This window comes from Alternaria viburni (assembly GCF_023758015.1).
Source record: "Alternaria viburni strain BMP 2772 chromosome Unknown scaffold_7, whole genome shotgun sequence".
NCBI classification, from domain to species: Eukaryota; Fungi; Ascomycota; class Dothideomycetes; order Pleosporales; family Pleosporaceae; genus Alternaria; species Alternaria viburni.
Window position 1 is genome coordinate 740769 of NW_026055776.1, and position 17223 is coordinate 757991.

The 17223-nt window shown below is 52.2% G+C and overlaps 7 protein-coding genes across 7 annotated transcripts; 2 read left to right on the plus strand and 5 right to left on the minus strand.

Annotated features, from left to right (window-relative positions):
* Positions 1-1550: 1550 nt before the first annotated feature.
* Positions 1551-3249, plus strand: J4E79_004210 (uncharacterized protein; the record flags this gene model as incomplete). Its single annotated transcript, XM_049353098.1, has 4 exons — positions 1551-1718; positions 1769-2151; positions 2204-2349; positions 2396-3249. The coding sequence occupies 4 exons, from the start codon at positions 1551-1553 to the stop codon at positions 3247-3249; spliced, it is 1551 nt and encodes a 516-aa protein (XP_049212477.1).
* Positions 3250-6521: 3272 nt separating this feature from the next.
* On the minus strand, positions 6522-6892 carry J4E79_004211 (uncharacterized protein; the record flags this gene model as incomplete). Its single annotated transcript, XM_049353099.1, has 2 exons — positions 6522-6770; positions 6824-6892. The coding sequence occupies 2 exons, from the start codon at positions 6890-6892 to the stop codon at positions 6522-6524; spliced, it is 318 nt and encodes a 105-aa protein (XP_049212478.1).
* Positions 6893-7449: 557 nt separating this feature from the next.
* On the minus strand, positions 7450-8136 carry J4E79_004212 (uncharacterized protein; the record flags this gene model as incomplete). The annotated part of the gene is made up of 2 exons (XM_049353100.1): positions 7450-7692; positions 7744-8136. The coding sequence occupies 2 exons, from the start codon at positions 8134-8136 to the stop codon at positions 7450-7452; spliced, it is 636 nt and encodes a 211-aa protein (XP_049212479.1).
* Positions 8137-8594: 458 nt separating this feature from the next.
* Positions 8595-9590, minus strand: J4E79_004213 (uncharacterized protein; the record flags this gene model as incomplete). Its single annotated transcript, XM_049353101.1, has 1 exon — positions 8595-9590. One exon carries the CDS (start codon positions 9588-9590, stop codon positions 8595-8597), a length of 996 nt encoding a protein of 331 aa, XP_049212480.1.
* A 2363-nt stretch (positions 9591-11953) lies between these two features.
* Positions 11954-13345, minus strand: J4E79_004214 (uncharacterized protein; the record flags this gene model as incomplete). Its single annotated transcript, XM_049353102.1, has 1 exon — positions 11954-13345. The coding sequence occupies one exon, from the start codon at positions 13343-13345 to the stop codon at positions 11954-11956; it is 1392 nt and encodes a 463-aa protein (XP_049212481.1).
* A 200-nt stretch (positions 13346-13545) lies between these two features.
* Positions 13546-15175, plus strand: J4E79_004215 (uncharacterized protein; the record flags this gene model as incomplete). Its single annotated transcript, XM_049353103.1, has 2 exons — positions 13546-15014; positions 15163-15175. The coding sequence occupies 2 exons, from the start codon at positions 13546-13548 to the stop codon at positions 15173-15175; spliced, it is 1482 nt and encodes a 493-aa protein (XP_049212482.1).
* Positions 15176-15190: 15 nt separating this feature from the next.
* J4E79_004216 (uncharacterized protein) lies at positions 15191-16921 on the minus strand (the record flags this gene model as incomplete). The annotated part of the gene is made up of 3 exons (XM_049353104.1): positions 15191-16254; positions 16311-16413; positions 16466-16921. 3 exons carry the CDS (start codon positions 16919-16921, stop codon positions 15191-15193), a joined length of 1623 nt encoding a protein of 540 aa, XP_049212483.1.
* Between the last annotated feature and the right edge of the window lie 302 nt (positions 16922-17223).

Consider the following 17223-nt stretch of genomic DNA (forward strand, 5'->3'; position numbering starts at 1 on the left):
CAGCACGCAATTAGGAGCTGCGGAACGTTGAGATGGGTGGAAGCAGGCAAGGGGCTCAGTCAACGCTCGCTGATCTTTTGGATCCCATCCGGCGGACGGCCACGCGACAACCACATGGACGATCGGCTTGGTGCGCTGTTTGGCGTTTCTAGGCATGACATCGTGTGCGCCATCCAGGTGTTTGGATTCGTAGGCTATTCGCCAGGGCAGCGCATCGATTACAAACTGCCTGCGGTATCGCCGTGGGCCACGTGCGGGTAGTCCAAAAGTCAATGCAAATGCCGTGCCCAGATATCGCTTGCTAACGGTAGCCCGGGTTCAGAGACCGTCGCAAGTAGCCTCATACCAGTGCTGTCGCTATCCATGGTGCAGGGTGGTGCAGGGTGCTTGATGCTGCCATGCAAGAACCAGTAGCTTCCATTGTTCCGCTCGCGCCGTGGGCGTTGGACGGCACTGGCGAATTGCAGGAGGCCAGTGCTCCATTTATCCGATGCAGCCATCTGGGCTCTCGTCAGCTTTATCCCAGTAGTGGACAGCGGGAATTCCAGAGAGCACCAGAGTGCGCGATGCCTGGCGAGCGGGGCGGCCTATGTGAGTCCGGCCGACTCTAGCGCTGCCAAGCCACCCCACAAAACCCCCGGATGATGGGCATGGCGGGGAAGAGTCCGCTGTTTGATGCGCGCTGTGTTGGAAACTCAACACCAGACCGCGAGAATCGTGTGAAATTTAGGCGCTGTGACACGACGTGACTATCATTACTGAGCGAAGCTCAGCGAAAAGCTTCGTCCTGCCGGCTGAAAAGAAACACCCTGTCGCCCAATCCTTATCCGCGGCTCCATGCGTGAGGGCGTTGTGCCAAGGTCTTGGTGGGCGTTTTTACGAGGCTTCGAATGGTCTCGTCGGCGGTGCCCAGAGATGCCATTTAACGCAAGTCCCGGTCGTTCTGGAACGCAGCAAGTTCCCAATACATGCGCTTGGTCCGGAGCGAGGAGGGGCTCTGCCTAAAGAACGATATGGTGGAATAATTGCTTTCGTAGGGGCCGCAGTGGCATCGGTCCGCAGTCCTAGGATAGGGATTGGAGTTGGGAGGCTGAAACCCAATCTGAGGATACGCGCTTCCTTTGGATCCGCTGAGTAGACGTGCAAGGTGATCGGTGAAGCGCGAGAGAGGGTGGACTTCCGCAGCGAGTCGGTTGGTGACAGATTTGACAAGCCAGAGGCAACGTGGTACCGCAGCCGATAGCGCCAAGCGAAGGCGCGTCAAGATATCGCGTCTTCGCCCTCTTCGGCGCCCTTACCACCGCCACGCTCGGACGCAACAGCAGACGGGCTAAGTCAGATCCACAATCTTGTCCCATCCAACCGCCCCATGGGGTCCCGGGTTGCGCTAGGTTAGCTGGTCATATCAACCCTAGCAGGGTCCGTCTCGTTTCGAGCGACACACCCACGGCGTTCGCGAGCCTGAGTACATATAGAGACACTTGGCTGCCCCTCTTGCGAACGTTTCCTCAGACTCTTGTACTCCAGTCCACCCTCAGGCACCAATCATCATGGCAGCCGTACAGCAACACTCCAGCCTCGAGGTCCACGAGGCCAACGAGAAGGGCCAGCATATCTACGCCAACGACATTGACAGCTCTCGGATCAGCACACCAGGAGATGTCGATGACCTGCCCGACCCAGACGCAGGCAAATCTGATGCCGAACGCGCCGCGCTTGTACGACACGCTCTGATTTCTTCGTGCCGTAACTCGCTGACTTCTGATAGGACAAAGCATTGGTCTGGAAGATGGACAAGTGGCTAATTCCATGGCTGTCGCTATTGTACCTGCTCTCCTTCTTGGACCGGACCAACATCGGCAATGCTCGTGTCGCGAACATGGAGAAGGAGATCGGCATTAATCCTAACAGCCGCGGCTACAACGACGCCTTGACTATCTTCTTCATCTCTTACGCCGGTTTCGAGCCGCTGACCAACATCGCCATCAAGAAATGGTCCCCCCGTGTCTTTTTCACGGCCATCATCCTTGCCTGGGGTACCATCATGACACTCATGGGTCTTGTTCAGAACAAGGGGGGCCTTCTCGCATGCCGTTGGTTTCTGGGTATTGCCGAGGCTGGCCTTTTCCCAGGTGTCAACTATTATCTTTCGTAAGTTGCACCCTGCTTCTCGAACGGATTTTGGTAACTGACAATGTTCAAGCTGCTGGTACAAACGCCAGGAACTTGGTTTCCGTGCTGCTTTGTTCTTCTCCGCTGCCGCGCTTGCTGGTTCTTTCGGTGGTCTCTTGGCTGCCGCTATCACCCAGATGGATGGTGCGGGTGGTTACTCCGGTTGGCGATGGATCTGTAAGTCTTCACGAACCAACCACATGATGCAAGCTAACATGCGCAGTCATTATTGAGGGTCTGATGACTGTATTCGTCGGCATCTTCTGTTGGTGGATGGTTTTCGACTTCCCGGACACGGCCCGATTCCTCACAGCCGACGAGAAGCTACGAGCTCAGCGTCGCCTCAAGGCCGATGGACAAGCCCGCGCCAAGGTTGGAGGCATCGACCGCCGACACGTGATGGCCGCCCTTCGCGACTGGAAAACCTGGGGATATGCTGTCATCTACATGGGCTGCCTGTGCCCTTTGTACGTTTTCTCGCTCTTCCTCCCGACGATTCTGCTCGGTATGGGCCACAAAGGTACCAAGGCCCAGCTCTTGTCTGTCCCTCCTTACGCAGCTGCCGCCGCCCTAACAGTCGCGATCGGATGGATCGCCGACAAGACTAAGAAGCGTGGTATCTGCAACCTCGTAGTCTCGGCGATTGGATGCGTTGGATTCGCCATGTTACTTGCCACGACGAACCCGAAAGTTCAGTACGCTGCCACATTCCTCGGTGCCATGGGTATCTACCCCACAGTCTCCAACACGCTGACTTGGGCCTCCAACAACGTCGAGGGTTCATTGAAGCGTGGTGTTATGGTTGGTGTCGTCGTCGGGTGGGGTAACATGAACGGTGTCGTCTCGTCCAACATCTACGATCCCAAGGAGAAGCCGCACTACCGTACCGGCCACGGCATTGTGCTCGCCTACATGTTCTTGTTCCTTTTCGGTGGAACCCTCTTCATGCACATTGCGCTCAAGCGTGAGAACAAGCTCAGGAAGGCGGGCAAGCGCGACCACTGGGTACAGGGCAAGACCGAGGAGGAGATTGAGGATATGGGTGATGTGCGGCCCGACTTCTACTACACCACCTAAGCGTTGATGGTGGCATCGTGTACTCGTTTGTTCGATATCCGTCTGCGCGTTCGGTAGTATAGCAGTTCTTCCAAAACTATAGCCCAGGAGAATGGGTCAGTTTCCAAATCAGTCTTGCTTGCAAAGGGAATAGTGAGGCTAGTGATCCAACACCTTGCGCGATGGTCGTGTGAGAACCATACTTACTATTCTCAGGGGGAGGCTTTTCGGCGCATAAACAAGGCTCTCATGCGTTGATGAAGTCTTGGTGTTGAGAGTTGCCGTGTCGACCTCGGGAATTCCGTTGGAACGTGCAGCCACACATTAGCCGCATTCCACTGTGCCGCTCGTCCGAATTTCCATCGATTATCTATTGCGCAGAACTTCGAGCTGGAAAAAGAGGCTTAGACGAGAAAATGTATTGCCGAATTCGCGGAAACACGCCTCCAAAATGTACGGAGTTGAAGAGTGGTGGCGCTGTCACTGTTGTCGCGATGTTCGTGGGAGGGAATGCGATGACGTCATCTGGTTTCTGCGAGGAAAGCGCGTTTTGGCGCCCAACACCAACAGCTTCCCTTCACTAACAGACCTCCTCTTTCGCGATCCCTTCGATCTCTCTTCAGGCGCTCTCACTTATTTGTTGATTCCTCACATAAGATCCCGCTATCTCGAAGCAGCTCATTTGATCATCTCTTCACAGAAACCACGTCCACACCAGCACTTCCGGCGAACGCGTCGCTTCCGACCGTTAAACTAAGGGTACAAGATAGCATGATGCCGTACATGGATTTGAGACGTTTTGAAACTACTGAAAATAAGGGGGTGAAAATAGACGAGGAGATGCGCGCGCGGGCAACGAGCACGACGACCATCATATACGCTGGGTCCGCCCCACAATTATACGCCATCTCGAGCTCTCTCATTTTACACGAGGAGACCCAAGCCCATGGCACATCTCACAGCATTGGCCTTGCAGGAAATGGGTCGCTTGCCGTGCAGGATGCACTGATAGAAGACCGCCAAGGCATTCCACGGAGCCGCTTCCGGCTTATATCCGCGGATGAGTATTTCCAAGGGAGCTCAGCGCCTGAGGAAGACCTAACCGAGGATGGTACATTTCCGTTCAATCCAACGTGCCAACATCTCTCGGATATGCTCGACAACAGGACGTTCCTCTTAGAAACGATTGGGAAGTCAGAGAAGGCTAGCGCTTTGGAACTTGTCTGCGCGTACTTGTCAATGCTTCGTTGCTTTCCTAAGACATCACAAATTGATCAGATGACCTCTAACAGGTTCAAGCAATCGGACTCGATCATTTTTTGATGGCAGAATGTGCAACATATTCGGTAAAGACATATCAAACTCGCACTAAGTCGCAGGAACCATGGGAAGACGTTCGAACAAAGACTAGGACACCACACAGGCATATCCAGAAAGTCCAATAGCCCGGCTACATCAGTCGGTCTACAAGCCGAAGTCCTTTGCCGTAAAATTGCTCTTGCAGGAGAAGACGCGACGGCCGCGAGAACGGCTTCACAGCTGGCGCAATCGTAATCGTCTGTGGTATCGGGTGTGCACTTGCCCTGAGAGCCACTGCCATCCGCGGCCTCCATTTCGAACCCTTTGTCCTCTACACGGGTTATTAGCTTGGGACACGATGGTAGACCAACGGATTCCCACCATAGATAGTCCAATGCATGCCATTCAAGGTATGCACTTCGAGCTCTGTAATCACACTGTCCCAATAAGCGCAGCCACCTGCTGGATCATTGCCTTCGCAGCGAACTCCGCCATCACTCGCGTCGTCCGTCCCGCTTAGGTTGGATGTGTCGCAAACATCGTTACAGTCCGGTGGGCCGTCAAAGAACTTCCACCCCACCTGGAGCTGCGTTAGCTATACTCTAATTTCATACAAAACACACGTCTTACGTAAGCTTCACCTGTGAAGTTGCTGTCTTCGAACGTGTAGATCACAAAGTCCGCAGTAGCGAAACCGAAAACAACGGCGAGAACAGGAAGGATTAGACGCATTTTGATGGATATTCAGGTCGTTGCTCTCTAGAAGACGTTGGGAAGGTGTATGGAGTGAAGGGGTAAGAACGGCTCGATCTCACACTTTATACAGCACCAGTGCCGGCTGTTCTCTTCTCATAGCAGCACCCGGTCTTTTTGTCCAGGGATGCTACCGCTCTCACAATTAGGCTGATAGAAAGTCCATCATTGACGACTGGTCATTCCTGGATTTCATATCGATGCGTGCGAGAGGTAGCATGCAGCATTCCCCGCTTGCTTCGCTCTTCGTCGACGACACTTGACAACGGAAATTGCAAACAAAGCACGCCCGAAAGTAAAAAGACTCAAAATGACACGGAGTTGCTCAATGAGGGCTCAAAGTCCCAAGACCCGCGCGAACCGAGGAGCTGAACAAAGGAGCTGAGCTGTCAAGACAATGCAGTACCTATGGTTAAACTGCGCAACTGCACCTTGGTTTCACGGCATAGCTACCGGCTGAATGACATTCGTTGAGGTACTGTCGCTCCAACATGAATTCCCGTAAACTCTCCGCTCTGAGAGACGTATGTAGAACTTCTAAAGTCTGGAAGGCTTTCTGGGGGAAGCAGATATCTGGAATGACTCCGCCGATAGAGCGGACAGACGCTCACGTTCGACGAAGGAAGATTTTATCGAGGCAGTACTATGACTAGGCTGCAATGATACAACCGGACAGCGATTGTCAGTGCTGCGGCACAGCACTCAGCTACAGGGGACAATGAGCTTGGCCACATGAAGCAATTTCCAGACTGCATACCTCTCAAACGTCCACTCTATGCACAAATCACTCTGCATCACATTCAACAACTCTTTTCCATTGGATGAGAACAGAAAGAGAAAACCAGGCAAGCATTTGAGCATCCGAGAACAGACAAAGTGTATCGAATGCAGCGATTGAGTTGAAAACAGAATACATTTGTGAGGTTGACAACCGCCATAACGCTTTTGTATCCAACCAGCTATTTGACCAGAGAACTGAAAACAGTAACGACAGTGTAGAGATAACAGTGACAGTGTAGCTCATGTTTGCACCTATTTGGCAGGGATAAAGCTTTCCGGAGTAAGCTCAGACTTGCACGAAAAGAGACCTCTCCCACCCTTTCCGTTGGGAAAGCAAACACACTGATACGTATCGGCACCAGTAGGCGTACACTTCCCGAGTGAAGCCCCGCCACCCGCTGGCTCCATCTCGTATCCTCTTTCTTCTATTCAGCTAGTGTCAGCCTCGAGTAGTGGTCCATTCAAGAATAGTTACGTTGAGGCTTACTGTATATCGTAAAATGGACTGGCGGGTCACTCCACTTGCTGTTCATCTCCAGCTCTAGGATCTCGCCCTCGCCACCGGAGCATCCGTATGGCGATTCTTTGGGCGTCTTGCATCGCGCACCGCCACCACTTGCGTCTTCCGTTTCGGTCAACCAGCCACCTTTGCCATCACCGTCACATACGTCGGCACAGTCTGGCTCGGCCTTGAGAAATAGGAAGGCATTCTGGGTTACATTAGCATCTGCAGCTTACAACCGGATAACTGGGCATATCGTACGTAGACTTCGCCGGCATTGGTGTCTTCAAAACTGTATATCAAGAAGTCTGCCGCTGAGAGACTGATCATCGCGGCGAGGGTTGGTACAATGAAACGCATATTGAACAAGCCGAAGTGAGATATGGAATGGTCTTTGAGAGTTCTGAAGTTGAGAGCCAGATGTTCAGTAGGATAACGGCTCGGTAGGCGTTGCTTATATACATACCTTGGTAGGTAGCCTCCGCCCTGTCTTCACCCTGCGCGCGTTGATTCTCCATTCTGCATCGCCTCCACTGTACATTGCAGCAATAATAACACCAACCGGAATCGCCACATCGTATACAGTTCTTCGCTGCCCATTTGTGCCGGAGAGTTTAGCCTGTCTGCACTTCCACGTACGTGTTTGTTGGGATCTCTCACATCAAAACCACCTCTTACACGACATAAGAAGAGGGGATGCCAAGTATCTCGTGTTGATTTGCCATGATTGATCCCCGAGAATAGAGTGCTCTACTTCGAAGCCGAGTATATACCCAGAGGCGCAGTCATGCAGTGTAGGGCATCCCAAAGTATGCCAAGGTTTCCATGTACTGCCAAGCGATGCGAAGCAATTATGTATTTCAGGCTAGTATTAGGCTATCAAGGCTTCATAGCAACAGGCCTCCGATTACACCAGCAGCGATGCTAAGAAGACCACCACCAACCACACTCTTAGCATTGGCAGCGCCAGTAGCATCTGCCGCAGCGGCACTAGCAGTTTGGCTCACACTTCCAGAATTCGCTGCAACACCTGTGCTAGCACTCATCTCTTCCACAAACCCAGACATCGGATGTGATTTGTACAAAGTAGCGGTGGATGTCGCAGCGTCAGTGGTAGTAGCTTCCAAGGCCTGGCTGAGTTTCTCTACACCAGCCGTGATCACCAATTCAAACGTGCCTACAGCTGAGCCACTGTATGGCTCTGTGCTGCTGCCGGGAAAGTTTGCCTCGGTTCCACCAGCCGTCTCTTTGCATATCGCGCTTTCGGGCATGATCTCGCAGTCCATTGTAGCGGTAAAGTCGGACTCCGGGCTTGGGTCTCCCATGTTGAGATTCCAAGTCGAAGGACCGAAGACGAGGGTTTCGGCTGGAAAGAGACCACAGTCGATGGAGGTAGCGCAGGCGAGTGCAAGAGTCGTAGCGGTGGGATTCGCGGTGACAACGGAGCCGACCATGTTCGGCAAGACTGAGCCTTCGAAGATGTCGCCGATCCATGGGACTGACATAGTTGCTGGGATGTCTTGTTGCGCAGCAACTAGGCCGATTAAGGAGACGAGGATAAACTTTGAAGCCATGGTGGCTGGATCGATCTTGTGAATAGTACGAAGTTTGAAGAGTGAAGTTGTCGATGAGACACAGAATTTGGAACGAGTGACTGTACGAAGAACGAGCGACGATGAGCGATACCCACGATTTGTCTACAGCGAAACTTCCTATGTATAGAATTTTCGCGTCGCGAGGCCCTCCATACTATCGTGAATCAAGCTCTTGTGGCGTTCAATAGGGGCGGCTGGCGCCTGATCTTTAGCGACCTCGGTATCTCGCAAGTTCCCGCTCCCGCGGAGGCTCAACGCACATCCTATACCGACACAAAGGCGAGGCTCTATAGAAAGCTATGCTGTGGATCGTTTTATACCGCTGCGGCTCGCTGGCTATCCAAAGGCAGACATAGGCCTTAGACGCGCCCTCGTTGTGCTTGTTGACATTTTGGTAGTCGTACGATGCATCTGTAACCGAGGGGGCTCGTGCGCAATTATTCGACATGTTCTTTCGGAATCTGGCCCGCTTGTTCCAGCAAATTGTCCCACCATGTAAAGTACGGCTCGTAGCCTCCACCGCCTCGTGCATGATGGAGGCTGTGCTTTCTTGCTCCGCCTCCCCAACCCTTGGGCAGTATCTTGTCATAACCCCACGGTAGATCCAGCCCCGAATGCAGCTCGACTAATAGCCATACGAATATGGGTACAAACAAAGTCCGCGTGAAGACATGGCTCTTTATGATGTTGAGGCTGAAGTTGGCCAGCAGCACCAGGCCCAGTCGCTCGAGAATGTGCAACTGGTTGGTAATCTGGGGGTGTATCTCGGCGTGTCGATGGTGCGGTGCGTGCCATCGCTTGACCACGGGTATGACGTGAAGTGAGTAGTGGAAGAGGAAGAAGAGCGCATCGTAGAGGAAAAAGCTCGTCGCGAGCTCGAGGGCGATTCGGCGGCTTGTAGGAGGAAGGTCTGGAAGAGCGCGTTGCGTTTGCAGCGGCGAAGACATCGTCATGTTGTGCAGTGTTGGCACCAGAAACGTGCTGTGATACGCCGCAGTGGAGTTGTTTGCTGCGATTGCTGCCGCGGCCGCGTGGTAATTGCCCGACTCTAGCATTGCAGTAAGCGGAACATCGGCAAACTTCTTGATCATGGTCAGATCCATGAGTAGTAGCGGCGTCATGTACGTGACAGCTTCGCCCCATCGCCGCGAAGGGCGTCGCATCCCATGCGGCTTCCTAGCTGCGTCCCCGTCTTTCGTGTTCTGCTGGACTGCAAATCTCCATTGAGGGTTTCGCATGAACACAACCGTCATAGACACCTCGATTACTGCGTAAAGAAGGACTGTCCATATTGTCTCAAAGGTTGACAAACGATATAGCGGGTTCCGTATCAGCCATTGCCACAGAGGTGTGAGAAGAGGCTGGTATAGGTCTGGGAAGGCGACGGAAGAGAGGAACAGGGTTCCTAGTGCAGCTCGATACATCGAAACCATGATTGCATGCGATTCTGCGTGAAGGGAAGTCCATGGTGTGTTGAGTCGGATGCATTTGCCTTCCTTTGGCGCATTCATGACTCTTGACGTCATCCGATCGGAACGGTTCCGAAGGCATCTCATCTCAAAATTCCATCTTACCCATCACCACCATTCGCTATCCATTTGAACTCTACCGCAGTCATGTTAGACATCCAGCTTCGACCGATTAAAGACACGCTCTTCGATTCTATCACGCCACTCGTTCCCTCCATTTGCTCGCCACTAGTTATCACGTTTCTGGCCTTTTCCTCGGGTGTGATCTCCTGTGTTTACGCTGCATCCAACAATACTTTAGCGAGTATCACATTCTGGGCACTAAACAGGGCACTGGATTGTCTCGACGGCGCTGTCGCTCGCAAACGCAATCAGTCTTCGGATGTTGGCGGCTTTTTCGACCTCTTGGGCGACTTCATCGTCTATTCGGCCATTCCTATATCCTGTGCTTTAGCACGTAATGATGAGCCCAATGCAAAGAGCATCTGGCTCTCAGTGGCTGTTTTAGAAGCATCATTTCACGTCAACAACTTCGTCTTATTCTACATTGGCGCCATTCTCGAGAAGCGCAAGGGCAGCGGGAAAGATGGAAGCAGGGTTAAAGAGCTGACCAGCGTGGCAATGCGACCAGCACTTATCGAAGGGACGGAAAGCGCGGCTTTCTTCACAGCCATGCTCATCTTTCCTCGCTATCTGCAGCATCTCTCATGGACTATGGCCCTTTTAGTATGCTTAGGCATTGCTCAGAGGACAAATTGGCTTGTGCAGGCGCTGAGCTGATTGGTATCGAACGGAACTCGCTACAGAGAAGGAGAGACCACTTTCTGTTGCATCATGCCCTTCTCTCGAAGCCTCGAGATGACACTTTGTGCATTGCCTTTGCAAGCCGCAAGCTCCGAGTTGCTCATCACCTCTGAGAGACTACCATTGCTTCCGCTCGACACAATGGTCGGATAACGGATGTTGTTGGACTCGATGAATTTCTTCACCTGCAAATGGTCAATACTTAGATCCCAGTACTCGGAAGATCCCATCGTCACCACGAACCTCTTCAGACAGCTCATCTCTATGCCACTGCACGATGTGGTATCCAGACTCAGCCTCTATTGCTTTCTTCGTTTCTACCCAAGCTGGTGTCTCCTTCAACGATAATCCGCCATGTGTGATATCACCTGCGGGAATCAGCATGGTCACATTATCAGATGAATAAATTCGCAGAGGGAAGCATACAGGCTGCACAGGCTGGATTTTCCTCTGAAGAATGGCAAATCTTTCGATAACCATACCTCAATTTGCCCATGATGGATGCGTCGGCATTGTATAAGATGTAAAGTGTACGAGACATTCCTGAGACTCGCTCTAACTGAGAGTAAAGTGATGATGGTGTTTGCGGATCGGAGTCAACTCGGTGGCTGGGATGAAGGGGTCGATGACGTGCACACCGCACGGACCATGAGTGTCAGTCAGCCGAGGAGCGCCTAAGAAGCCACCGCAGCCATTTCATCGCCTCCCATCAATACGCTATTTGCAAGGCACTCCTATCGCCCTGCAAAGCAACATTTCGCACTACCGAACCTCGAGAATGCCAACAGATCCAATCAGGTTCAATAAGGCCGTTTCAGCAGCGCATGCCACAGCATCTTCTATCACTGCATTGTTGTTACTGCGATACTCGTCATGGCCGATAACCCCGTCACAAAGATCAGCCCCTCAAGACGCTCACAGGAAGAGCCAATACCTAGACGATTCGCATAATCTTACGATCAATGGTCACAACAAGTTGGCTAACGCGCTGACTGCATGGGAGACCGCTTACCTCCTGTACGACACTTATGCGATGATTCATGCACGCCGCAAGAAGGACCAGTCAGCAGTTCGCGCTGCCTTACGCGTTGTGGCCCGAGACTCACCCATCACTCTCGTTCATCACGTGCTGCTCTCATCCGCGTTACTCGTGTTGCAAGCGTACATTGCAGCCGGCAGAGAAAAGGGGATGTGGGTGATCACCGCGTTCTTATTGATGAATGGCAGTACACCACTAATGCATGCGCGATGGTGGAACCGACAGCGCACAGGAGCATCAAACAATGCTTTAGATATGGCCTTCTTGGCAACATTCGCTGCTTCAAGATTCGGTGTCGTTTACTGGATATTGTCGAAATACGGCCAGCATCATGGCCTTGGTCCGTGCCAAGCGTATGCAATGCTCAGGAAACGATGTCAGATCGGAACTGCTATGCTGGTTGGGCTGAACGCTATCTGGTGGACCATGCTGGCTTTCAACATAGCGAAGAGGAACATCAAGCGACGAATACATTGAAATCTTGCTATGGAGAGCTACGCGACACACATATCATAATTGAGTCTGACGGTCTCTGAGTCGGCAACTGCTTCATGTCTCGAGCCCAATCCTCAGGCATCACCGAATCGTTCGGCTCCCATCCCAGCCAACCGCGTACTCCACGCGGTTTAATCTTCCCATCAATCTGGATTCCCAGGCGCAAAAACGTCTCTGCTACAGCCAGCACGATCTCGCGGATCGCATCGCGACCCAAACAGGTCTTGGGACCCGCTCCGTAGGCTACACCGGGCGCCAGGCCCTTGTCAAGATATCGATCTGGGTCGAACACATCCCAAGTCGACCCGTAAGTCGATCGATCGCGGCCACCGCCCACGAAATACAACCAACAGTCCCAGCCCTTTGGTATTCTGATGTCAGCCTGCTCTCCCGGCGACGAGATGATATTGTCTCTTGTTGATCGTCTCATGACGCCTACAATCGGCGGGCTAAGTCGTTCAGTCTCTAATAGTATGGCGCGTAAGCGTAGCGAAAGCCTCCCTGGTTCAGTTTCACCGGCCAAAGTATCGGCCAGCGATCGACCGTCCTTCGTCCGATACAAGAATAGGTTTGACAAGAAGGCTGTCAGAAGAGATGCTAGCGCTTTGACCGCGAGGCTGCTGGTAAAGAGGACTGAGTGCTTTGCCACATCCTCTGTTTCGCCTTGGCCCGCAACAGCAAATGGACATGCTTTCACATCTTCCTTCATGTGACGCAGAATTCTGTCTTGCAGCTTCTTGTTCGCCTCCTTACCCTTCTTGCGAGGCGAGTGCCAGAAACCTGTGTTGACTGTCACTGGGAACAGCGAGAATTGGCCTCGAAGCAGGTCTTCCTGCAAACTCTCCAGCGTATCGAAGAGACTGTTGTCGCGGTCGAGACCCACGAATGTTCCGAGCAGTATCTTCCATGAAAGCCTTTTCAGAGACTCATACATGTCTATCGCTGACGTTGACGGCTCCGAAAAATGTTGATTGACCCGCCCAGATACTGCAGGAGCTAGCATTTTCTTGAGAGACTCCATTCTCGCTTCCCATGTTTGACGCATAGATGCATGTTCGTCACCATCCGTCAGTAACAAGTTCGGTGATGGAAAGAACGGTGCCATCAGCTCAGCATATGCGCCACTGGCTTCGTAACCTGACGCATCTTGGGCCAGGACTTGATGGATTTGCGCATGCGAGGAGACAATTGCGACATTGCGATTCAGCACCTTTGCCCGAACGATAGCTCTATTCTCTACAGCCTCCGGGTGCTGTCTTTGGAAATCGATGATGCGCGATGTGATGAATGCCTCTGGCGAGTTGTGAAACGAGAAGCTTTCGGCAAACCCGCGCAGTGTCGAAGAGCTGCCCTGGGGAAGTTGCGCTTTTGGCTTAGGCATCGTGGAGAGTGGATTTGGCTGCGAACTACAGATCGCAGCAACGTCTAACCTCATATCGCAACGGGTATCTCGGCTGCGGGGGTGTGGTGGTCGCTACGTCATCGACCTTACGCCACCGCTTGGTATCCAACGAGTCTAGACACAGCTTATCCTGGAATTTCTGAGGTTTCAAAGCTCACTGCAAACGAAATCACTTGAGAATGGATATAAAACGTCCCTATGACGAAGGAACGAAACGACCCTACCAAGACGAGGTGATACCGACCACGCATGCAACTACTTTCAAGCAACCGCTTCTCCACAACGCCTACGCATACCTCTGCATTGCGCTTTTGTTCGTCAACTACTTCCTCGCGCAATACGATAAATTCATTCTATCATACTTCCAGACTTCTGTGTTAGCAGATCTCTCGTTGAGCTCGACCCAATATGGCCTGCTCTCAGGCTACGCAACAGGCATTATCTACGCCATACTCGCTCTCCCCATCGCTTTCCTGTCAGACTATACATCTGCTCGCGTATGGGTTCTGTCCGTTACAGCGGCATGGTGGAGCTTATGCGTCATCTTCCAGTCTCTAGCAAACAACTTCGGACAGTTATTCTGTGCAAGACTTGGAATGGGTATCGGACAGGCAAGTGTTGAGGCACTGTCCATCAGTCTCATCAGCGACTTGGTGGGATGGAGGAATGTGTTCATTGGAGAGAGTGTACTCTATGTTGGAGTATACATCGGCGAAGCCATCAGTGGCCAGATCGCTACTGCGTTCACGGAAACCGGCACGAATTGGCGCATAGCTCTACGAGCCATCGGTATCACGGGATGCGTTGTAGCGGTTCTACTGAGACTCATCCTGCGGGAACCAAAGAGAAGAGAAAGCCTGGTTCAAATGCAAGCACGCCATCACAGCAACAGCGTAGACGAAGATTACGCCGACATACCATCGCACATCCAAGGCACATCGAGGTTGAAAGCAGCAACATCTGATCTGCATGCTACGTTCGCATACATCTTCCGCATGAACTCCTTCTGGCTCCTCGTTCTCTCCGCCGGTTTTCGTCAGCTGAGCGGCAACGTCTTCGGGTTCTACATGCCCAGCTATCTCGGCGATACATATCCTTCGCATACTGAAATCTTCTCGCGTTACGGCATCATTGTCGGTGTCGTTGGGTCCGTCGCGGTACTAAGTGGCGGCATCTTGACCTCGGTACTGTGGCCACGTACGAAACTAACGCCTGTCTATCTGACCGGCATTGGAGGCATGATCAGCTCTCTTTTCGTTCTCCTCATGGTCTTCTCTCGCGACATCGCCGATGGATCAGAAGACCGAGGTATCAAGATTCTATACGGCGTCATGAGTCTTGCTTATCTCACTGCGGAGCTCTGGCTAGGCTGTCTCTTCGCGCTCATTGCGCTGCTTCTTCCACCGCGCTACAAGACATTTGGTCTTGCTATCTGGGGTAGTTTGCAAGTTCTCATTTATTCTTCAGGGCCTCAGATCATTGGCCTGTCGCTCATGGATGAGGAGACAACGAGTGAAAGCTACAGAAGGGTGACACAATTGTGCTTGGCAATTATTATCCCTGTTGGTTATTGGCTGGCTGGTATCGGGTTTCTTCTCTCGATACCTTTGGTAAAAAAGGACTTGAGGGAGGAATTTGCTACGGGGAGGTTGAGTCGTAGAAGGACAATTGGGTTCAGCATCTTCGCAGGGGTGTTAGCAACCGTTGTAATCACTTTGTTCGTTGTAAGCTTAGTGTATCAAGCGTAAATGTTCATAGCACGTTAAGCACGAATAACTTTCCATTGTGCTCTACAGAGCTGGTTTTTAGGTGCAACACCATGCTTTACTTGAAAGACAAGCCCAGAAGATCTTCAACGCCTGCGTATAGTGGGCAAGCATAGTCTGCCTCGAGCAGTGGCCGAATAGTCACGCCACTACTTCCGTCTTTGCCCAACACACCCAACTCCTTGCCAAGCGCACTACCCACCTTGGGCCATCCAACGCCACCAGCGGGGTTCTTCGCAAAGTTTGCCCAAGTCTTCTGCATGAAAGCACTGAGTTGAATCTGCTGCTGCGTCGCAGTGCCGAATTCGCTTGAAAGCGGATACGTACCGAAGACCTCAGGGATCTCAGCAGTGTGGTAGGCGCCTGGGTTGGGGAAAAGGGCGACCGAAGGAAATACGGGCGTGAACTGGTATCGATAGGTTGTGCGACCAGAAATGGCGAGGTAGTTTGCTAGCCTGGCTGTCGTACATGTGAAGACCAAATCTGTGCCGAGCCTATCGGCTAGTTCGTAGAAATCTGTGATACCCTGTGCAGCATATGCCGCAATTATGGAGTCACGAACGGCTTGGGATGTGATGTTGTACTGGCTGAAGAAGTTGTTCACGGCGGTTTTACCGTCCGTTACACCGGCTACTGCCAGGAAGGCACGTGCTTCGTTCAGATTCGTCCCTAGCATCGTTGGTACGTTGGCGAACTTCCCGGTGGAGATGCTGAGTCTAACGTCGGGAACAGATGTGCCATCGTTATTGACAGGTGGGAATGCGAGCGAGTTCGGCTCGATGTATGCTTTGATGTCCTCGGCGGATACCTTGCGAAGGCAAGCAATGTCTGTGCAGCCGAAATGCAGCAATACCTGCTTGTAGTTGACTAGGCCATTTCCGGGAAGTACCGCATTCTGAGACTCAAGGATAGCTGACGAGAATGGAAGTGGGCTGGGTGGGTTGGCCAGTAACTGCTTGACCGATTCGCCGCCTGCGGATTCACCGAAGATCATCACACGAGAAGGATCACCGCCAAATTGCGCAATGTTGTCTTGTACCCATTGCAATGCGAATCGCTGGTCCAAAAAGCCAGCATTTTGGGAGCCAAAGGGTATTTCGGGCGAGTTTGAGAAGCCAAAGACTAGGTTTAGGATGTTAGTCACAGAACTTCTGGACTTGGATGACAGAGACACTCACTGTTTGTGCGATAGTTGATGGTGACTACAACGACGTCTTCGTTGATCGCTAGAGAGCTTCCGTCGTAAAATCCCAGTCCGCCAGTCCCGAAAGCTAAGTTACCCTACACATGTCAGCATACAGTCAATTCCCACAAAAGGAGAGTGATTGCATACTCCGAACAGCCAGAACATGACCGCCTTCTTGCTTGAAGATGTCACACCTGGCGGTGTATAGACATTGAGGTACAAACAATCTTCACTCTCCGCGGGCGGTGAAGAGGTAGGGTTGTTGAAGTACTCCATAGTCCTGGCACGGATATCGCCAGTACCCGAGAACTGCTGAATACACGCTGGTTTGATCTTCTGAGCCTGAAGAGGACTAGACCATGGTACTGCTGCTTCGGGCGGCGCGAAGCGTAGAGGAGGCGACTTCGCAAAAGGAACTCCCAGGTAGGCGTTTGCTGAGGCTGTCAATGATGGCTGGTTTGAGGGCTTGGTCGTGGTTCCTATGATGACACCGGAGGCAAGTGTGACCGTTGGCCCGTTTTCAACAGGCGCTGACAGGACTGTTGACGCGAAAGAGCATAGCAAAAGCGCTTTGCTCACGCACGAAACGATATGCAGCGCCATCGTGAAGATAGGGGATGATTGAGAGTGTAGAGTCGGAAGTCATACAAGACTCTTGGATCATGTACTTCCATGTTGGGAAACAACTGTTATAAGTCAATATGACAGCACGCTAGGGCGATCTGAATTGGATGCTAGTCTGTCAGCACGATGTCGATAGTGTATATTGTGTCGGTGTTGTATGCAGATCATCGTCGGTCTTCGTTTAGCCTGAGCGGTAGTCGAGGCTACTCCAGGGTTTAAGCATCTTCAGAAGCATGATGTAGCCTATGATCGTGGAAGGAAGAACGGCCCACGACTCAAGC